Source organism: Tripterygium wilfordii, chromosome 13, assembly GCF_013401445.1.
Source record: "Tripterygium wilfordii isolate XIE 37 chromosome 13, ASM1340144v1, whole genome shotgun sequence".
NCBI classification, from domain to species: domain Eukaryota; kingdom Viridiplantae; phylum Streptophyta; class Magnoliopsida; order Celastrales; family Celastraceae; genus Tripterygium; species Tripterygium wilfordii.
The window spans coordinates 15,376,113-15,394,885 of record NC_052244.1 but is presented as its reverse complement, the minus strand read 5'-3'; the positions used below and the strand labels follow the sequence as shown (position 1 = coordinate 15,394,885).

Genomic DNA, 18,773 nt, shown 5'->3' with positions numbered 1-18,773 from the left:
TTATTAGCCTGTAAAGTTAGGTCATAGGTGTTGCATTTGGGCTTTGTGGACTCAAATGAATTTAAACGGTAGCCTTCTTCGATTTCTTTTCTCGGGTCCGACAGACTAAGCTCACTCTCATCAAGCCCGTACAATAACTCACAAATCGCACGTCTCTCTCGAGAGAGAATTTAACTATGGGTTAAAGTAATATATATTGGCCCACTAAAAATATAAAATATAAAATATAGAAGTTCATCCATCCTAAAAGTCTAAAAGCTTTTAGGAGGGCCATTGTTTATAAAATATTTACATATCCAGACCCTAATTCGAATTGGATTTCGGACATACTTAATTAACCATAGTCGGATTGGTTTAAATCCAGATAAATAAATAAGAACAATAATCTAATCCTGATTAGGGTTTGAATAAGTAAATCAAACAATATTTATATTTTTGAACCAAGATCCGGTTTTAAATCAAACAATTTTTTTGTGTTTATACCCAAATGTTCAAACTTTGTTTAATTTGGATCAGAAAGAATTTAGCCACCCCTACCCTACATGTAAGTTTCCGGAAAAATCTCATGAATATTGATTATTGAAGATGCATGGCCAAATTGTCAAAACTTGAGGTCTTGTTATTTGTACGATGCTATTTAGTTATTGTCTTCTTGTGAAGAGAATATTCAACCTTTTATTTCGTCTTTGTTTGTTGAGATATTTTGTAGCCAAAAAATAATTAGACCATCTGGGGACCCAGATTTAATCGAGATAAGTACCCTTGGACTTTAGACTTTAGAGATTCTTAGGTTAATATAATATTTATAGTCTCTCATAAAAAAACTGGTTGAAATTTTATCTGGCTCTAAAAGTTTTCTCAGTCTTTGTTTATTGGTGAGACCAAGACTTTTTTTTTTTTGCTTTGAAGACTTGAACTGATGAGGACATTGATATTAATCAATACTAAGGAAATTAATACCAATTTTATTCTAAAAAAAATTTAGACACTTTCAATGATGTGCATTGCAGGCGTTCACTGAATTCTTTGGCGTAAACAAGTGTCTCAAAATATCATTAGAATCAACATCCTTGTAACTACGCGTTATACTCTGTCCAACTTATATTTTTTATCATCTTGAAGACTTTGGACGTTGCCTTTTCCATCTTTCTTATTTCTTTGAATGAGAGTATGTCCATTCAAGTGGGATCGGTGCAACTTTTCTTCTTTCCACACGTACGCATCATTTTCCTTGTTGATTTCGTCATATTAAACTTCTTTAGCTCCACTAACCGTTCATGATTAATCATCAACTTCTACCTAGGGTGGGGTAAATAAATTAGTTAGTTACTATAGTTACGTACATGTCTGTGTTTGGTTCTCGATTTGATGAGTAAAGTCTTATTTTGGTCATTGAAAAATAAAAAATAAAAAATCAACTCAAATCATTTATATTCAAAATTTTCCGAATCATGGTCACTCAAAAGACTCTTAGAGTCTGTCTGGTATGTTCGGTTTTCTATGTATTTTCTGTTTTTATTTTTCGGAAAATAGAAAACTATCTCGAAAATATGATTGGTTGAAAAATTTTAAACATAAGTGACTAAGGTTAAAAGGGAAATATCTCACCTCACGATATGGGGATATTTTGCTCAAAGCCGATAATATTAATTTGTCCAAATCGTACAGGTGAACCAATGACGACAGATTAAGAACAACATAGCCGTGAGGGTAATTAACTCAAAATTGATACTATTAATTTGTAATATTTGGACAGCGTTTTTCAAACGGAGAATGAGAGATTCATACACTACTACCAGGTCTTGTTCTGTCTGTGTCTTTATTTTCTTTTTCCTTTTTTTGGAGATCTAAGCACTACTTTATGCCTCTACAATCAATTCTTCTATATATACTATACAGGCACAAAGGCCTGCCTTAACTGAGCCTGCTCGCAGAAAAACGGAGCCGCCGGATGCTGCCACTTTTTGAACACCACCGGCTTCTCCCTCCCCATGAGCTGCTGCGGCTCCTTCTGACGCGGTGGATCTGCCATCTGTTCCACCGCCTTCGGTGAAGTAGCAATCGGCGACAGAAGCGGAATCGCCACGTTCCAATCTGGCGCCCGGTTTACCTGCAGCAACGCCGGCCTCCGCTGGCTCCTGGAGCTGTTTCTCTGTGAATCGGCCATCGAAGAAGACTGATTGGAAACTCTGATGCTTCGTCAAGAGAAGATTATAGTGTTTGATTTGAGAAAGAGAGAGAAAGATAAGAGAGAGACTTGTAGCGAACAGAAATGGAGGAGTTGGGGTTGAAAATTGAAATACAGATGGGTGTATATATAGGTGGCCTGTGGCGTCCACGTTGGGAGGGCGTTAGGGTCCAGAAAGAGTCAAAAGTGAACGAGTCGTATGTGTTTGATGAATACCCGCCACTGATCTGGGATTCTCATCACTCATTAGTGTTGTCAGTTGTCACACACGGCTTGGCTTTATCTTTTTTTAAATTTTTTTTATTTTCTTCTTTATTTCTTTTTTTAATTACATCACTCTTTCATTTACTTTTAAAAAACCCATAAATAAAAAGTTTAAAATAATAATGGCCAAATTATTCACTATTTAACTCAATGGATTGTTTTATGGCTTTTGTGTAGTTATCCAAATCTATAATTAGATTGCACTGTGGATAGATTCGACTATTATGCCTTGCATTAATTTGAATGGCTTCTTTTCGATTGATGGTGGAAGTCTAATTGTACGTATCACATGTCAAGATATCAATTGATGTTATTTTGATACTATTAGAATTTTTTTTAACTTTGTCAATTTTTACAAAATATTTTTTTAAAATTCTATGTTTCACTTGATTGAATTAGGAATGTCTTCTGCTCTTTTTTAAATACATAAAATGATTGTAAAAATATTTAATGATAAGTTCTATTATTCTTTAAAATTTTCTTTCTTTAAATGGTATGGATAATCATTTTTCCTTTATTCTCCCGATTCAGTCTTCTTTGCAATAGAATCAAATTTTGACATACGAGTTGCGATTTATGAACAGAAGAAGTCAAAATTCTAGCGTCTAATTTAATCCCAATTTATATTTATAAGAAGTCAAATTTGTTTTGTTAATTTGATAAATTGAACTCCTAACTTCCCATTTAAATATTAGTTAGCAATTTGATGCCCTTCAAAATTCAAGGTGGCTGTCATCGACTTCAAGCCGAGCCGAATGAAGGAAATGAAGCCGAGCTAACCATCATTCTCTGTGGCCTTGTCATTGCTTGTTTTCGAAAAACTGTAGAGCTGAACAATCCAACAAACTCGAGGAAAGTCTTAAACCGAGGGGAGAGGCAACAGAAACGAAGAATAGTCAAAGGCTGAGCTGGACATATCACAAAACCAACCAAAACGACGCACTACTTACAAAAAACCATGGAGATTATTGCAAGCTATGCACCAATGGATTTGGACTCACAACCACCCCACCCCTGCCATGTCTAATTCCTTCAAAACTGACATGATAAAGGCTATACATCCAATTTCTAAACCAGAAAGTTGAAATAAGACAACTTATCTAAATAACATTTTGAGCTCTTCAATCCTGGCTGATCGAACCTCCTCATCAGTCAGGGCGCCTGCAATCATGCGTTGCTTCCTTGCCTGGACCTGCTGCATTCTCTCCTCCACTGTGTCCTGCATATTTGCTCCATTTTATTACTTGCTCAAGATATTAACCAGTAATTTATCTTGTCAGTTTAACTTAAATAATGTATTCAATCCCATGAATCTTACCTTGACAATGAATCTTCTAACATGTACTCTTCGCTTTTGTCCAATGCGATGGATTCGCATGATTGCTTGCTCCTCTACAGCAGGATTCCACCAGGGATCCTAACATATCGAATAGTAGGAGGAGATTTAACATCAATAGAACTTTTTGTGAAGTTCTAGAAAAGGAAATTGTTTAAGTGATGTGGAAATTTACCATCAAAAAAACATTTGAAGCTGCAGTTAAGTTCAAGCCCACACCACCAGCTCTCAAAGACATCAACAACACCTGAAGGGTAAAATATCTGAAAAGGTTAACATTGTTTGATGTTGGAGCACCTAGAAAGTAGAAGGATAAAAGATAAATTACTAACTAACTGCTTACCATTTTTTCATTGGTTTCACTGAACTCCTTCAAAACCCTTTCCCTCTGCTTCTGCACCAGTTTCCCATCAAATCTTAAGAATCCGATCCCTCTCCTCTGCAATGGAATTTCCAGGAGATCGAAAAATGATGTCCACTGACTAAAAATAATACTCTTTTCACCAGAACCTGACCGTTTAATTTTTTCCAAGCATTCCAAGAGCTTTGTAACCTTTGAAGACTCCTTCCAGTTTTTCTCAACATCTACTCGAAACTTGCTTTCTGTTGGGCATGTAATGAGTTCGGTTTTCTTTAACAATGTACGGCAAATAGGGCACAGCCCGGTTATTGGGATCCTCCAACTGGTGAGAAGACATTCTCTGCACATTCTATGAGCACATGGTGTGAGTACAGGATCATCTGCATACTCTAGGCATATTGGGCACTCCTTGTTTTCACCCCTCCGGATATCCTCAACAACCTCCTCAATGTATGCTTGGGTTGGGGCTCCCTGCCTTGGAGTAGATGACTCAAAATTCACTTCCACAAACCTTCTTGCGAGTTTGTTCAAGTCTGCATACTGTTGTGAATCCGCTCGACTGCATGAGTTCATAATTGATTATAAATAAAGAAATGAGACAATGTTGTGGGAAAAGGTTAGCTAACATGGGAAAGCATTATATGTGGACCTCAGTTAACTACCTCATAACAAGAAATGGGTGGTTGCAACACTGCCTCAAACGCAGTAGTAGCTCAAGGATATTGGCATAGTTGTGAAGAACCTTCCCTTGTGCAACAAATTGATCAAACTGGACCTGTTTCACATAGCACAAGAGATTATAAAAGCTTTAAATTATCTGTATTACATAAGTTCATTCTCAGTTATGAGTGAAAGACATAGATAAATGAGCAGTTAAGACACACTTACTTTGGATCTTCTGAACAAGGCATCATAAAAGTCATGTTCAGCTTCGGATTGTTCACACTCAATGATCTTGACATCGATGGAAGGGAGGACAAGTATGGGCCTATAACCAAACACACCACCATCAGAAAAAGAAATAGTGATGCTCGCAGCAGAATGAAATAAAAGAGGGAGGAAGCCTATAGTCACCTTCCTTCTTTATCCACTGTATCCTTAGTTCTTCTTAACATCAGTGGCCTTAAAATAGCCTTAACCAACCTCAGTCCTCTTGGATCATTATTTTCGTAAGGCCTTTGAATCAATTTATTCCACCTATCAAGAGCAAAGTTATATCAACAAAGAGGTGTGTTGAACAACCTAAGACCTACAGAAATAAATTAAAACGTACCATCTAAGCTAAAGCATAAATCGTCACCCTTATCTTTTCCTTGTTCAGTAAACAGAAAAAAGATAAGATATTTCAAATAATTGAAATTCAAATTGATTTATCATACCATGCCCAGTTGCACCACGGTTCCACATGCAAGAAGCATAGAAGGCTGTACAGGTCTTCCAAATTATTCTGTTGCAACAGATGACAAATAAGCTCAAAAGAGAAAAAAAAAAATGAAAAATGAAAAAATGGATGACCAATTTGATTATTAAATATTAAATAGAATGAAAAAAATATTCATTTTCGAAAAACTGTAATGAGTACAAAACAATTTGAGTGCTTAAACTTGATGAATTATAACAAAAAATGTTTTTAAAGTTAAGAACTACATTTCATTTCAAATTCCCATGTGTCAAAGCGATTATGCTGCTATTGCAAACTCATCATATTAAAGAAGAACCAATCTGAACCTGAAGCGGGGTGCCTGTCAGACACCACCGGCAGTGAGAGGACAAGGTAAAGGCAGCCCGGGCACCTTGAGTCTTCCAGGATTTAATGGTATGAGCTTCATCTAACACCACCCTATACCAATCAACCATATGATAAATGCTGCACTCTCCATCCTACATTAGATTTCAAGAATTCCACTTTAATATTACAAAAATTTTGTAAGTGAAGATAAGAGGAAACTAAAAACAGGAAAAAGGAAAGAAAGCAAGAATTTCCTTACATTTTTATAAGAGGCAGTTAAGACACCATATGTTGTCAAAACCACATCATATCCTGATATCACCATGGGGTTATTGGTTCTATCTCCACCATAATGAACAAAAACGGAAAGAGTTTCCCTCTCTGAATGGGTTTCAAGCTCATCCTGAAATTATCAAATGAACAATGTTGAAGGAAAAAAAATAATCACTTGTTCCTTTCAAATTTAAAATCAGTAAGTAAATTAGGCTTTTGCCAAAAGATTCTTTCTAATGCAAGAACATCACGAAAAGAAACGGACTAGAGAATCAAAATGCATAAAAATAGCAGAAAAGTCACCTTCCATTGGCCTAACAAAGCCATGGGACAAACAATAAGAGTACCACCATTTGCTTTAGATGGAGTGTTCACACTAGCACCCTTTTTTCCTTTCGAGTTTCCTGCATCATCTGCTGCTCTCAAGACAAGTTCTTGGTTATGAGAGCTTCGTCTGCCTGGCCTTGCAAGTATTAGAGCTATTGTCATAACAGTCTTCCCAAGACCCATAGCATCCGCTAAAATCTACATACGCAAATTACCATGTCAGTAACTTGATATTAATTTTATACGTTTTTACCCAAAACAAATGATGCATTAGTTAATAGAAAAAATTCAATAGATAATTTACAGTAACATAGACAACAACTTGAAACACAGATTATTCTCAGGAAATTACCCCTCCTCTTGCCATTTGTGTGGCAGTGGGAAATTGAGTAGTTGCTTCCCCTGAAAATATATTCACATATATTGAAGAAGCCCTTCTGCTAAAGAAAATTTTTGTCAAGGTGCATACTTGTGAAGACATTAACTATACAACAAATCTAACTAGTAAGACCACCAAGTTTAAAACTATTTCCTATTTCAATTGTTTTTTTTTGTTTTCTCATAAAAAAACAAAATTAACCTTCACTTTTTTTTATAGGTTAATATGTGGCAAAGTGATAGATTTGCCGGGATACAACCTATAGGTCATGGGTTCAATTTCTGAAAATTGTCTCTCCACTTTTTATTTTAATACAAGAGTTGTTTAGCTACTGGAAAAACCACATACTGATCACATATACGATATGCTGCCCAGCATGGATGAAGAGTTTTTGCTGCTCTTTCAACATCAATCCCCTGCTCTGATTCTGACATCCAATAGAGGGCTTGTTTCTGGTAAGGCCTTAGTTCACACATGAGTGTACTTGGGGGTTCCATCTCCTACATGGTTTCAAAAAGGAGATACAAAATGATTAAAAAGGAAAAAAACACGATTTCTTAAGCTTGGTTTCCAAAAAATTCTGAACAAATAAATAAAAGAACCAAAACTATAGAGTTGGATACCTCCAAGTTGTACACTTCTGCAGTGCCAACAATCTTATTCAGAGATGATTCTGAAATAGCTTGTTCGTCTTTGGATTGTTCTGGATACTGCTGGCAACCCATCCTTCGTTTAACTATAGGCAACATTGCTGCAGCATCTGTATCATCCTGCTTCAAAAACCATAGATATTTGCTTTTGTAATGCACTTGTCTTTACACCTAGAACTCAAGTACTCAGCAGAGCATGTTGTGGAGCTCAACTATATGCTTGAAATTTCTCACGTGTACAAGAATGATTCTTGAAGTAAAAAGCAGTAGGTTTGTGATTTTAATGTCATTTACTAATGCAAGGAAAGGCTTCCTTGAAATTTTTTGATAGCTAAAACATCCATTGGACAATGCATAATAAATCAACTCTAAAAGTGAAATATAAAGTTGTGTTGAGTAAGTAAAGCATTTTTAGTGGCACTCAAGAATTATATCCATCAGCTTAAATTATTCAAGCGACTGAGATTATGAAAATTGAAGAGAAAGAAACAAAAGGCTAGGTTTGAAAAACTAACATACCTCAAGATTCAGTGAGCGTTTCCGAGAATCAAGCTCTTCTGGAGTGAATTCAGCCTGTTTAAAGCGGAACACAAGAACAACATTATATCACGTCTGATAGAAAGCTGAACCACAAAATGACCACAGGGGAGATACAAATACCTTCTGACATGGCTTTAATTTTAAAAATTTGAATAGGGTGAGGAGAGGATGGATCGTGGAGTCAATTTTTGAGGGGGAATCCAATCTCCAGGTAGACGTATCACCTTCAGTGAATATTGATTGGTGTATAAAGAAGCTGCCACAATAAAAGCCCAATAAACCCAATTGAACGCACACAAATCTGACTTCAGCTTGCCTAAAAGCATGTATAGAAACAAACAAAAGGCAAGTACGGAGCCAACCAGCTAATGACTACTCTTACCTCACATATAGCATGATTTCCTGCATCATATGAAGGGTTGAAGGAGCAAATATACATCTACCAAGAACCTTCACCTTTGAAGAAGAAACAAGCGGAACAAGACATTTACCCCATTCCATTGGCAGTCTCCCAATCTAAAAAGAAAACATAGGATAACCATACTACTCTTTGCTCTTTAAAATAAAAGCATAAGTACTACAAAAGAATTAGTGAAAATACATAAAATTATCTATAGAGATTAAAGATGAATATAACCTCTCCGAATCTTTTGGTAGAGAAACGAACAATCCACTGCGCATTATAATGTGAATGAGCAGAAGGGAAAGCAAAGTGTACAATCTCATTGTCTACCAGTTTCCAGCCCTTTGTGGTGGAGATGCCGGTAACTATAGTACGCCCCACAAGATGCCAGTCATCCTCCAGTTGGAAATCCCCATCCTCCAGGGATTGATCCCTCAACCAGCAATCGCGTATGTTCCATGTGCTTGACTTCCTCTGAAGCCCCAACTGAGGTACTCCTTTCCCTTTGGCATTCACCTTTTGCCCCTTATCTCTGTTTTCTATGAACAGACAATACTCTTCAAATGTCATATCCTTGATACTCTTTTGAGGCAACAGTGGCTTATTGCTACCATCAGGCTGCTTCTTCATCATTTCAGGCTCTGATTCTTTTGGCTTCTCCTGTTGCTTGTTTTCCGTTTTGAGACATTCCTCCTCCGGCATAGCTTTAACAACCGATAATGGTAATATTTGTTTCAGAGACTCAATATCTATTTCTTCCTTAACAGAGACCATCTCGGACCCCAAATAATGTTCTTCCTTTACTGTCACAATCGATAATGGAAGAACCTCTTCCGGCCTAGAAGATTCCTCCGTTTTGGTCACCAATTGTTTCTCAGTCTCCATAACAACTTCTCTCGCCTCGGATACCTTACTTTCAAAACCCAAACCGGGTTCTTCCTTTACCGTCACAATCGATAATGAAAGAACCTCTTCGGGCCCAGAAGATTCCTCCGTTTTGGTCACCAATTGTTTCACAGGCTCCATAACAACTTCTCTCGTCTCGGACACCTTACTTTCAGAATCCAAACCGGGTTCTTCCTTTACCGTTACAATCGATAAAGGGGGAACCTCATCGACAGCCATATCGTCAACAGCCATTGAGTCCTCTGTATCAGGCACGAACTGTTCGGCCGACTGCAAACCTACATGTTCCTTCACTGAGACAATACTCTCGAACCCCAAATCCGGCTCTTCCTTTACTGCGATCTCCAGCTTGAGCCCATGGAGCGACTCCGGTTCTTCGATTTCATTGTTTACGAAAGCTGATATCCGAACCCCGGTACCGGTGACCGTTTTTGTGATGCTCGGAATGCCACGATCCTCGATGAAGTGTTTTGCCTCCGAGTTGTTGCTAGATTGAAGAATATCACCGCAAACACCTGATTCGGTTTGTTCAGATCCGAGTACAGGCGTCATCTGTTGGATGATTTCTTCTTCTTTAACCAAGACCTCCATGTTAGAGGAGATCTCAATACACGGCCGGGAAGAAGAGTATGAGAATTGAGGGTTTTGATTTGAGAAGGAGAGAGCAGATGATGGAAGAAAATGGAGGTTTTCGTGTGGGTAATGGCTTTTATTAGGGAGCAATTTTGGCGCGAGAGCAAATTTACTGGAGTAAGACATGGCGGTTTATCTTTTCCCCATACTCAATTTTGAGTTTTTCCCGCGAAAATGCGGGTAAAAAAATCGGAGCTAATCATGGCTTGACAGTTGGACATCGCTAGCAAGCAGATTTTAATGGAAAGTTCCGTGGATTAATTTATGGGTTAATAATTAATTAATACCCAAAGTGGACTTCACGATATCAATACCCTCTGAAGCCCAGGCCTTCAATTTCAGTGGATAATGACCCGGCCCATCAACCAGGCATTTGCTAACAACTCGCTAATTTCTTATGCCACGTCATCAGTTTTTAGGCTTCATTAACCACGTCATCACTTTTGTTCTAAAAGAACCAATCTGATTGGCTGACCGACGTGTGAAACTTAATGCGACCGCCTTGAGCATCGAGCGGCATCGGCCCAAAATTTTCCCTCTCTCTTTTCACTCTGGAAGCGCCGTCCCCTTGATTTGCTGCATCTATTTCTCTGATTGTCTCGATTTCTACACTCGCTTCGGTAGATTCAGAGATTCTCGGTGGAACATCTATGGCTTTTCTTTCGTTTGCTGGGAGACTTCTTTTCGCTTCGGTCTTCATTCTCTCTGCTTGGCAAGAGTAAGTCCCCTAGATCCGCGCCTTCCCTTTTCTTTTATAAAATGCCTGTTATCGTTGTTATTTTCGTGTCCAGTTTAAGTGAGGTTGTGTGTTTGTATGCCTAGAAAAGTTAAGGAAAAACGGTGATGCTTTTTGGATCTTTGGTGTTTGCTTATTGTCGAAATCATCCAAAATTACTTTAGTTGTTTGTTTCTCTGGTTTTCCAGCGACCTAATTGATCGCAGGGTTGATTATTTCTCTCTCCGAGAGCTGGCTCTCACTCAAGGCTTTATAACCGCAGCTTCAGATCTAATGAGTTTATTGACTCTTGCTCGTTAGCTGTTTTTATTTAGCTGCCTTTGGAATCTAACAATTTTTTTTTATAAGCGAAACCTTACTTGTTGATGGGAAACCTTTTTTTCTTTCGATTTATTCTTATGCCTTAATATTTACGCTTATATTCATTTGCTATTTTCTCTTTTTTAGTTTTACAGTGATGTTCTTTTTTATAGATTGTTTCATTTTCTTATGTCTTGGTCCATATTATTTGTAAATGATATCATTCTAGTGGATGAGACAATATTGGGACTTAACTCAAAGCTTGAGATGTGGATATAAGCTTTAGAGATTAAAGGATTTAAATTAAGTAGATCCAAAAAATGCATGTAACAAAAATGTGAATGTTTCGTTGAATGTCTGACCACACGAGGAAAGATAAGATAAAAAATGTTTCGTTAGAACTTTGAACATGTATGACATTATCTAATTGTTATTGCATTATGTTATTGTTATGACATGTCTTGATATTGAAAATTATGTTTATTTTTATATAGTATGTAAAATCTTACGATTTGACGATTCCGATTTTACACCCTTCTTCGATTCCGATTTGATTTTATGATTTCACTACCATGAGAATGTTACCAGTTGTCTTTTAACGTGCATTATCTAGTTATCTTTCTTGTTTTCTCTATACGAATGGACAACAAGAGAGATATATCATCAAATACCTCTTTGCTAGAGTTTTTTTTGGCTATTGAACTTGAGAGTAGCTAGTATGCTTCGCTGTTGCACAACTTTCATTAAATAACTGTTCATACTCCCTAGTTCCTTACAACTTAATTGGTGGTTTCGACGGATGGTGGCATGTTGGTTGGGGCTTTGGTCATTTTGGAAAGAAAGTGTGGTTTGAGATCTGTATGTCAATCACTTATGCTCACATAATTTATAGACTTATACTCAGTGTATTGAGTTCTTTATATGTATCGACATTAGTTTCCTATTTTGTGAATCATTCATCCTTGCAATTGTAGTCCTTCAATAGTGCAACTACTCTACTGTGTTATTGAGATCTTGAGCGCTGATTGGTTGTTCTTATCTATAGATTTAATGAATTTGGTATTGATGGTGGGCCAGCAGCAAAGGCATTAAGACCCAAATTCAATGTTTTCTCAAAACATGTGAGATCCCATACTGGGATTGAATTACCGCAAATTGAAGTGAGTACATATGTGACTCACATTTCTTTGAACTTGACAATTGGGATGAATCTTTGTTAAGTACATTGCCATATCATATTCAAATTTATTGTCCGCTTATGAGTTTTACAGATGAAGGTTATAGCTGCTACTGCTATCGCATTGAAGAGCATAGGAGGCCTCCTCTTCATATTTGGCAGCTCTCTTGGAGCTTGTCTTTTGGTATGCATTCCTTTCTATATCTTGTTTTGAGCTAAATTGATCGACAAAATCAACGTAATAAAAGTGTTGCCATCTTCTTGTGTAGCTTCTGCATCAGGCAGTCCTGACTCCCATTTTGTATGATTTCTACAACTATGATGCTGACAACAAAGAATTTCATCAACTTTTTACCAAGTTCACTCAGGTTAGCAATTAGCATTTATGCTGCCATGGGAGCTGATAGTGTTCACTTTCTTCCATATTCAACACCTTTTTCTTCTAATCTTCTGATAATGGTATCTGGTTTGGGAGGTTTTGGTGAAGAATCGAGATTAAGAATGATCTAAGAAATTTTTATTCCTCGATGCAGGAATTGGCGCTGTTGGGAGCATTGCTCTTTTTCATAGGCATGAAGAACTCGACTCCAAGGAGACAACTCAAGAAGAAGCCGGGCAAAACAAAATCGGCATGAAGAAGGGGCGTCTGATAACTGCTCTTTGGAATTTTGTTGTATGGTTGATTTTCTAGATTTTACGGGAAAGATAGTCTTGTTATGGTTGTGTCAGGCATCATATTTTGTAGGGGTTAGCTAATGAAGAGGGTATTATTTGCTTTGATAATGTTGCATCATCACCCACTGTGCTTGTTACGTTTATGGGAGTACTCCATTGTTAATTGAGTTTACTAGTGTCGTTACTTTCGAGCGACTATGGTTCTTTGCATGACAAATAAGCAATACAGCTTTCACCTATGTTTAAAATACTTCAGCCGATTTAGCCCAACCTTGTTGGTAGGGTATTTTGGTCATTTTCTGTTGACTGATATATCCTTAAACTAGCGTCTTCGCCATTGGGAATGGTATTCTGGTTTTTTAGTGATGTCTTAATTTTTTTGCCAAAAGTATAAAAATAGCCTTCAAAGACCAAAGTAGTCATTTTATAGATATTAAGGGGCCATTTTGGTCATTTCGTTGACAAAGTTGGTGAAAAAGCAAACACTAGCTGTTTTATCCTTTGGTGGACCGGCCTGCGACTACCTGGGCCTGGCATGACTCGCTATCTTTTGCGGGCCAGGCCAGAATTCTCGACTCAGCGGCCCACTTTACCTCTCTAGTAATGTTTAACTATAGGACCAGGAGAGCATTTAAAACCTTACACAATTTGCACCCTACGCCATGAGCATGCAATGATGTATGGTCACTACAATAAAGAGTAAATTTTACTTTTGGTTAGTAATAGATAGGTCTTGTTACAACTCAGTATCTTACATTCCAAACGTAATAAATAAAGTCACTCATTTTACTGAGTCGTTTCACAATTAGGATTTTATTGAGTAGTTAATGTTTGTGAAAAATACAATTCACCTCTCTTCTTAAACTATTTCATACAAGTTAACTCCATAACTAATTCACAATTGGAAATTTTTATGTCATAGTTGGGATTAAATTTTGAATTGACTTTCTTATGCGTCCTACCTCCATTTTCATCATTAAAAGAGGTTAAATTGTCTAATTCATTAGATTCATAGACCATCCTAAATTATGGATCATCATAACTTGTACCTATACTAAAATTGTCATCTTCATCCTCCCCACCGTTATTAGTAACATTATCTCCCTCTTCCCCATGCTCCCCATCATCAAATTTAACTGTGAACAAAGTTGTAAAATGAGTGACTAATTTGTAACATGAGGGAGTGCATTGTAACATTAACTATCTTTCAGTGGTAAAAAGTAACATTTACTCATATAATAAATGTCCAACAAATATTATATATATATATATAGATATGTATTTATGTATAGTTAATGCTCGTACGTAGTATCAATTAATCGTACAATAAAATACGTTGACATGCACATTTTGTTTTCCCCAATTAAGACTCAAGAGTGTATGGAGTTAATGCAGCACGTTATATTGTCAGTCAACACATGCAATTTATTACAATCCGAACTATATGCATAATTGTGTCTATATAAAATGAACCATAAAATTCCTCATTTCTAATATTGCTAGATCTAATGACTAATGCTAATTCAAGTGTGTACGTATGACTTGACTTCATATGGGAATAAAAAAAAAAAGAGCAGGTACTGGTTAAGTGGTCATAAAATATATGTTCCCATGGTTGATTTTTTTCTTTAATTTTTAAATATCAAGTTGTTGATTTCATTAGAGATAAAGGCATATGGGGGATGCACATACAAAAATAAGTCAAAAATAATGAAGATCTCAGTGATAATCATCCCAGAAGCATCCCATCAGTGTGTGGCATGCATTCATTGAATGTGGTTTTCAATAGGGCCCTTCTTATGATGTCATCACACCTAATGACTGCATGACACATACAGTTGGGATGATTATTACTGGGATCCCTAGCATTGTTGAAAATAAGTAGTCATTCTCTACTAAATATTGCATATGGGAGTATTTGAGACCCTTGAGGGAAGCTATTTGAGGGGATCCGAGTCCAAATTGGTCATTATATTATAATAAGACTCATTATAGGTAGAGTCATTAATTAACTAAATTTCATGTCGGTAGTAAATTAATTGCTGTTTCGTTTAGCCTATATAAGAAGGCATGCAGGCCTCCCTAGAAACCCATCCCAGTCTTATCTCATCCCAAGCTTATACGTACAGTTAACAATGGCTGCAACAAACCAACCTACTTATAGAGTGTATTGCAGGGCTTCTCCCAACTATAATCTGGCCGTCGGTGATGGTGTGGCTATTCTTGCACCTATTGATAAAAATGATGAGCGCCAGGTATACTCGTGAAAGGACGATCCATTAAATTTTTATTGTTTTTGATCTTTTCATTTTTGTTAAAATGCATGTTTTCATGATCTTCAATCGTTTTTTTTATGTATGCATACATATAACTTACAATGAGTACATGCTAGTATATATATAGGCCTAACATTCATTTATTTGTTGTTGCAGCATTGGTACAAAGATGACAAGTACAGCTATAAGAAGGACGCAGGGGGCTTGCCTTCCTTTTCTCTGGTTAATAAAGCAACTGGTCAGACACTAAAGCATTCCTCCCATCACCCTGTTCCTGTAATGATTCTCTAACCTTAAAATTGCATACTTCCTTAATCTGTCGTTTATAATTTTACAATTAATGATAGCATATTACATTCATTGTAACCATTTACTGTAAAAATTGTTATGCCTGTAGGTGAGATTGGTTGCTTACAATCCAGATGTTCTTGATGAGTATGTCTTGTGGGCACAAGCAGATGATCGTGGTGAAGGTTACAAGGCTATAAGGAGTCTTACTAATCCCGCATCGCATTTGGAAGCTGCTGCTTTGAACGATTGTTCCTATCATGGTGCTATAATTATGGGCGGGGTTTGGATTGATACAAATAATCAGCAATGGAAAATTGAACCCCACAGTAAGGAATATAGAAATCACAATAATCTCTTTTCTTATTCTTTTTTTTGAGCAATATATTTTCACTCATCTTCTCCTCCCCAATCATAAATGCAGGTTGAATACTTGTGATGGTGCTGCCTTCTCTAGGAGCTGTCATGTATTTGTGTGTTTTATGTTTCTACCATATAATAAAAGCTTGATATGGCTGTCAATCGAGACGATGTTGCCTTTTCTTATGGTTTGGAATAAAAATTTGTACCCTCTCTTTTTGCGTTTTCTGTTTCTATCATGTAATAAAAGCTTGATATGGCTATTACGTACCCAAGTTGATATTGCCTTTTCGTATAACTTAGGATCTATTACACCATGACGAAGCCAATATATTGCTGCATATTGTGCTGTATATATAGGGTATTCAACAATCAACATCCTTTTTTTTTTGTGAATGAAAATGGTCCAGCACTTGAGAGAGTGAACGAACAGGTCTGCCGAGCTTAGTTTTGGTAATCCAAAAGGTCGATGAAGATAAACAATAGGCCAGTCCTAACCTAAGTTAGGGCTTTGGGCAACAAGCCGACTCGAGGGCACACTATTATTTCTATAACAAATTTTTTATCAATAAAAATAGAAGATACAACGCAGCCGCAGCCCAAGCTCCCGCATCACTCATTAGTCATCATGCCATAGCCACCAAACAGGGGGGGTGGGGGGTCTCATTCTCTTCCGATTAATTGATGAGTGTTTTATGGAGGTCATCCTCTTCAGATTAAGTTTTTTAATCTGCTAATGGTTGTCAGAATTCTCCACTCATCTGATTATCATGAGATTTTGGGGTCTCATACAAATTAATGTTTTTAACCGATGTGCTTGGCAGCCTCGATAAGACTAACTAGAGACTGAGTTCGATGCATCAAGGTAGCATGCAGTCACACAATTTCCTATCCATGTTAATGTGGTATCCGTCCGCTGGGAAATTTTTGGTATTCTCCTATGAATCCAAGTTTAGTTTTGTCATCATGTAATTAATTTCCTTATGTTGGCTGTAACCCACATGAGATTGGACAGTCAACAGCATCTATCTCTAGATCAACCTCTACTATGGTTGTACTAAAAAAAGAAAAACTCTACGCGGGTTGAACTGGAATTATTGATTTTTTTTTTCTTGCTGATATATGGTCAATATTAATTGTCTTTTTATTAAAATTTTCTGATAGGTTAGCACTGGGAAACTCATGTCTTCTTTCGATGTAATATTGGTTCCTGACTTGACTTTATATGTGAATCAAAAAAAAATCAATACATACTGGTCATATGTATGTGTATGTGTGTGAGTGTGCTATGACATGGTTGATTTTTTCTTCTTCTTCTTTTTTTATATCGAGTTGGCAACGAAACTTCAAGGTATTGAAGATATATATATATATATATATATATATTGCTTAAACAAAGACTTACAATTAGGTGGAGTCATTAATTAACTTTTCATAAGTCGTATATACTAATATACATGTGCTATGACATGGTTGATTTTTTATTCTTCTTCTTTTTTTTTAATATCAAGTTGGCAACGAAACTTCAAAGGTATTGCAGATATATAGTTATATACAAGACTTATAATCGGTAGAGTCATTAATTAACTTAATTTCATAAGTTGGTAGTAAACTAATAGGTGTTTTGGGGTTTCGTTTATCCTATATAAGAAGGCATGTATGCCTCCCTAGAAACCCATCCCAAAGCTTATCCCATCCCAAAGCTGATCCCATCCAAAGCTTATTCGTTTAACAATGTCTGGAAGAAACCAACCTTCTTATAGGGTGTACTGCAGGGCTTCCCCCTACCACAATTTAACCGTCAGCGACGGCGTGGCCATTCTTGCCCCTATTAATGAAAATGATGACCGCCAGGTTAGGTTTATTCGTGAAAGGATGATCCATTGAAGTTTTTATTTCTTTTTTCGATATTTTCTTTTTTTTCTTCTATAAAAGTGCATGTTTTCATGATCTCCATTCGCTTTTTATGAATTGCATACATATAATCTCTAATGAGCAGATTCTAGTATATATATGGGCCTAACATTAATTTATTTGTTGTTGTAGTATTGGCACAAAGATGACAAGTACAGCTATATAAAGGATGCAGGGGGCTTGCCTGCCTTTTCTCTTGTTAATAAAGCAACTGGTCAAACCCTAAAACATTTCTTCAAACACTATGTTCCGGTAAGAATTCTCTAACCTTAAAATTACAGGTTTTCTTAATTTTTCGTAATAATTCTAACGATAGCATATTTCATCCCATGTAATCATTTACTATGGAAAATTCTTTTACTTTTAGGTGAGATTGGTTGACTACAATCCATGTGTTCTTGATAAGTCTGTCTTGTGGGCACAAGCAGACGATCGTGGTGAAGGTTATGCGGCTATAAGGAGTCTTAATGCTAACGATACGCATTTGGAAGCTGCTGCTTTGGACAATTGTTCCTATCGTGGTGCTATAATTGTTGGCGGGTTTTGGAGGGATGATAAAAACCAGCACTGGAAAATTGAGCGTCGTTGTAAGGAATATAGAAATCACAATATATAGTCTCTTTTTTACTCTTTTCTTTACCAATATACTTTTACTCATCCATCTTCTCCTCCCAATGATAAATGCAGGTTGAGTACTTGTGATGGTGTGTTGCCTTCTATAGGAGATGTCATGTATTTGGCTTTCCAAGATGCACGCCATTCTCTGTGTGTTTCATGTTTCTACCGTGTAATAAAAGCTTGATATGGCTAGCTATCACTTGAGATGATATTGCCTTATCCTGTAGCTTGGAATAAAAGTTTGTATACTCTGTGTGGTTTCATGTTTCTACCGTGTAATAAAAGCTTGATATTCTGTTACTCTAGTTGATATTGCATTTTCTTCTAATTTGGAATTAAAATTTGTATTGCAAATGGAATCTATTTATATTCGCAGTCTTATTAATATACGCTTCGTTTTAAAATATCTTAGAGTCTGAAGTAATATTTCTTTTTTTATT

The 18,773-nt window shown here is 36.6% G+C and overlaps 5 protein-coding genes across 5 annotated transcripts; 3 read left to right on the top strand and 2 right to left on the bottom strand.

Moving 5' to 3' along the window:
- Window positions 1-1,705: 1,705 nt before the first annotated feature.
- LOC120013528 (uncharacterized protein At4g14450, chloroplastic-like) lies at window positions 1,706-2,399 on the bottom strand. The gene has a single exon (XM_038865362.1). The coding sequence runs from the start codon at window positions 2,165-2,167 to the stop codon at window positions 1,892-1,894; it is 276 nt and encodes a 91-aa protein (XP_038721290.1). The 5' UTR covers window positions 2,168-2,399; the 3' UTR covers window positions 1,706-1,891.
- Window positions 2,400-3,336: 937 nt separating this feature from the next.
- On the bottom strand, window positions 3,337-10,006 carry LOC120012343 (DNA repair protein RAD5B-like). Its single transcript, XM_038863733.1, has 18 exons — window positions 8,685-10,006; window positions 8,430-8,563; window positions 8,168-8,303; window positions 8,027-8,080; window positions 7,481-7,627; window positions 7,206-7,357; window positions 6,831-6,915; window positions 6,455-6,676; window positions 6,138-6,281; window positions 5,878-6,030; window positions 5,529-5,596; window positions 5,224-5,346; window positions 5,038-5,137; window positions 4,812-4,924; window positions 4,132-4,708; window positions 3,964-4,035; window positions 3,771-3,869; window positions 3,337-3,671 (listed from the first exon to the last, which is right to left on the bottom strand). Exons 1-18 carry the CDS (start codon window positions 9,945-9,947, stop codon window positions 3,549-3,551), a joined length of 3,765 nt encoding a protein of 1,254 aa, XP_038719661.1. The 5' UTR covers window positions 9,948-10,006; the 3' UTR covers window positions 3,337-3,548.
- A 480-nt stretch (window positions 10,007-10,486) lies between these two features.
- On the top strand, window positions 10,487-13,226 carry LOC120013547. Its single transcript, XM_038865383.1, has 5 exons — window positions 10,487-10,707; window positions 12,071-12,185; window positions 12,297-12,386; window positions 12,472-12,570; window positions 12,736-13,226. Exons 1-5 carry the CDS (start codon window positions 10,640-10,642, stop codon window positions 12,835-12,837), a joined length of 474 nt encoding a protein of 157 aa, XP_038721311.1. The 5' UTR covers window positions 10,487-10,639; the 3' UTR covers window positions 12,838-13,226.
- A 1,699-nt stretch (window positions 13,227-14,925) lies between these two features.
- On the top strand, window positions 14,926-16,083 carry LOC120012650 (ricin B-like lectin R40G3; the record flags this gene model as incomplete). The annotated part of the gene is made up of 4 exons (XM_038864087.1): window positions 14,926-15,132; window positions 15,310-15,429; window positions 15,551-15,770; window positions 15,866-16,083. Coding segments are annotated over 4 exons (552 nt in total), but the record flags the coding sequence as incomplete, so codon positions are not given.
- A 1,380-nt stretch (window positions 16,084-17,463) lies between these two features.
- LOC120013630 (ricin B-like lectin R40G3) lies at window positions 17,464-18,525 on the top strand. Its single transcript, XM_038865508.1, has 4 exons — window positions 17,464-17,655; window positions 17,848-17,967; window positions 18,083-18,302; window positions 18,403-18,525. The coding sequence occupies exons 1-4, from the start codon at window positions 17,536-17,538 to the stop codon at window positions 18,405-18,407; spliced, it is 465 nt and encodes a 154-aa protein (XP_038721436.1). The 5' UTR covers window positions 17,464-17,535; the 3' UTR covers window positions 18,408-18,525.
- Window positions 18,526-18,773: the final 248 nt, after the last annotated feature.

Excerpts from the sequence above, each read along its gene's own strand:
- LOC120013630 (XM_038865508.1), top strand. The coding sequence starts at position 17,536 with ATGTCTGGAAGAAACCAACCTTCTTATAGGGTGTACTGCAGGGCTTCC. Across the intron at positions 17,656-17,847 it reads ATGAAAATGATGACCGCCAG|TATTGGCACAAAGATGACAA; the intron begins GTTAGGTTTATT and ends TTGTTGTTGTAG. Across the intron at positions 17,968-18,082 it reads TCTTCAAACACTATGTTCCG|GTGAGATTGGTTGACTACAA; the intron begins GTAAGAATTCTC and ends TTTTACTTTTAG.
- LOC120012343 (XM_038863733.1), bottom strand. The coding sequence starts at position 9,947 with ATGGAGGTCTTGGTTAAAGAAGAAGAAATCATCCAACAGATGACGCCT. Across the intron at positions 5,597-5,877 it reads TGACAGGCACCCCGCTTCAG|AATAATTTGGAAGACCTGTA; the intron begins GTTCAGATTGGT and ends CTGTTGCAACAG. Across the intron at positions 4,709-4,811 it reads CACCCATTTCTTGTTATGAG|TCGAGCGGATTCACAACAGT; the intron begins GTAGTTAACTGA and ends GAACTCATGCAG.
- LOC120013528 (XM_038865362.1), bottom strand. The coding sequence starts at position 2,167 with ATGGCCGATTCACAGAGAAACAGCTCCAGGAGCCAGCGGAGGCCGGCG.
- LOC120013547 (XM_038865383.1), top strand. The coding sequence starts at position 10,640 with ATGGCTTTTCTTTCGTTTGCTGGGAGACTTCTTTTCGCTTCGGTCTTC. Across the intron at positions 12,186-12,296 it reads TTGAATTACCGCAAATTGAA|ATGAAGGTTATAGCTGCTAC; the intron begins GTGAGTACATAT and ends TGAGTTTTACAG. Across the intron at positions 12,387-12,471 it reads CTCTTGGAGCTTGTCTTTTG|CTTCTGCATCAGGCAGTCCT; the intron begins GTATGCATTCCT and ends CTTCTTGTGTAG.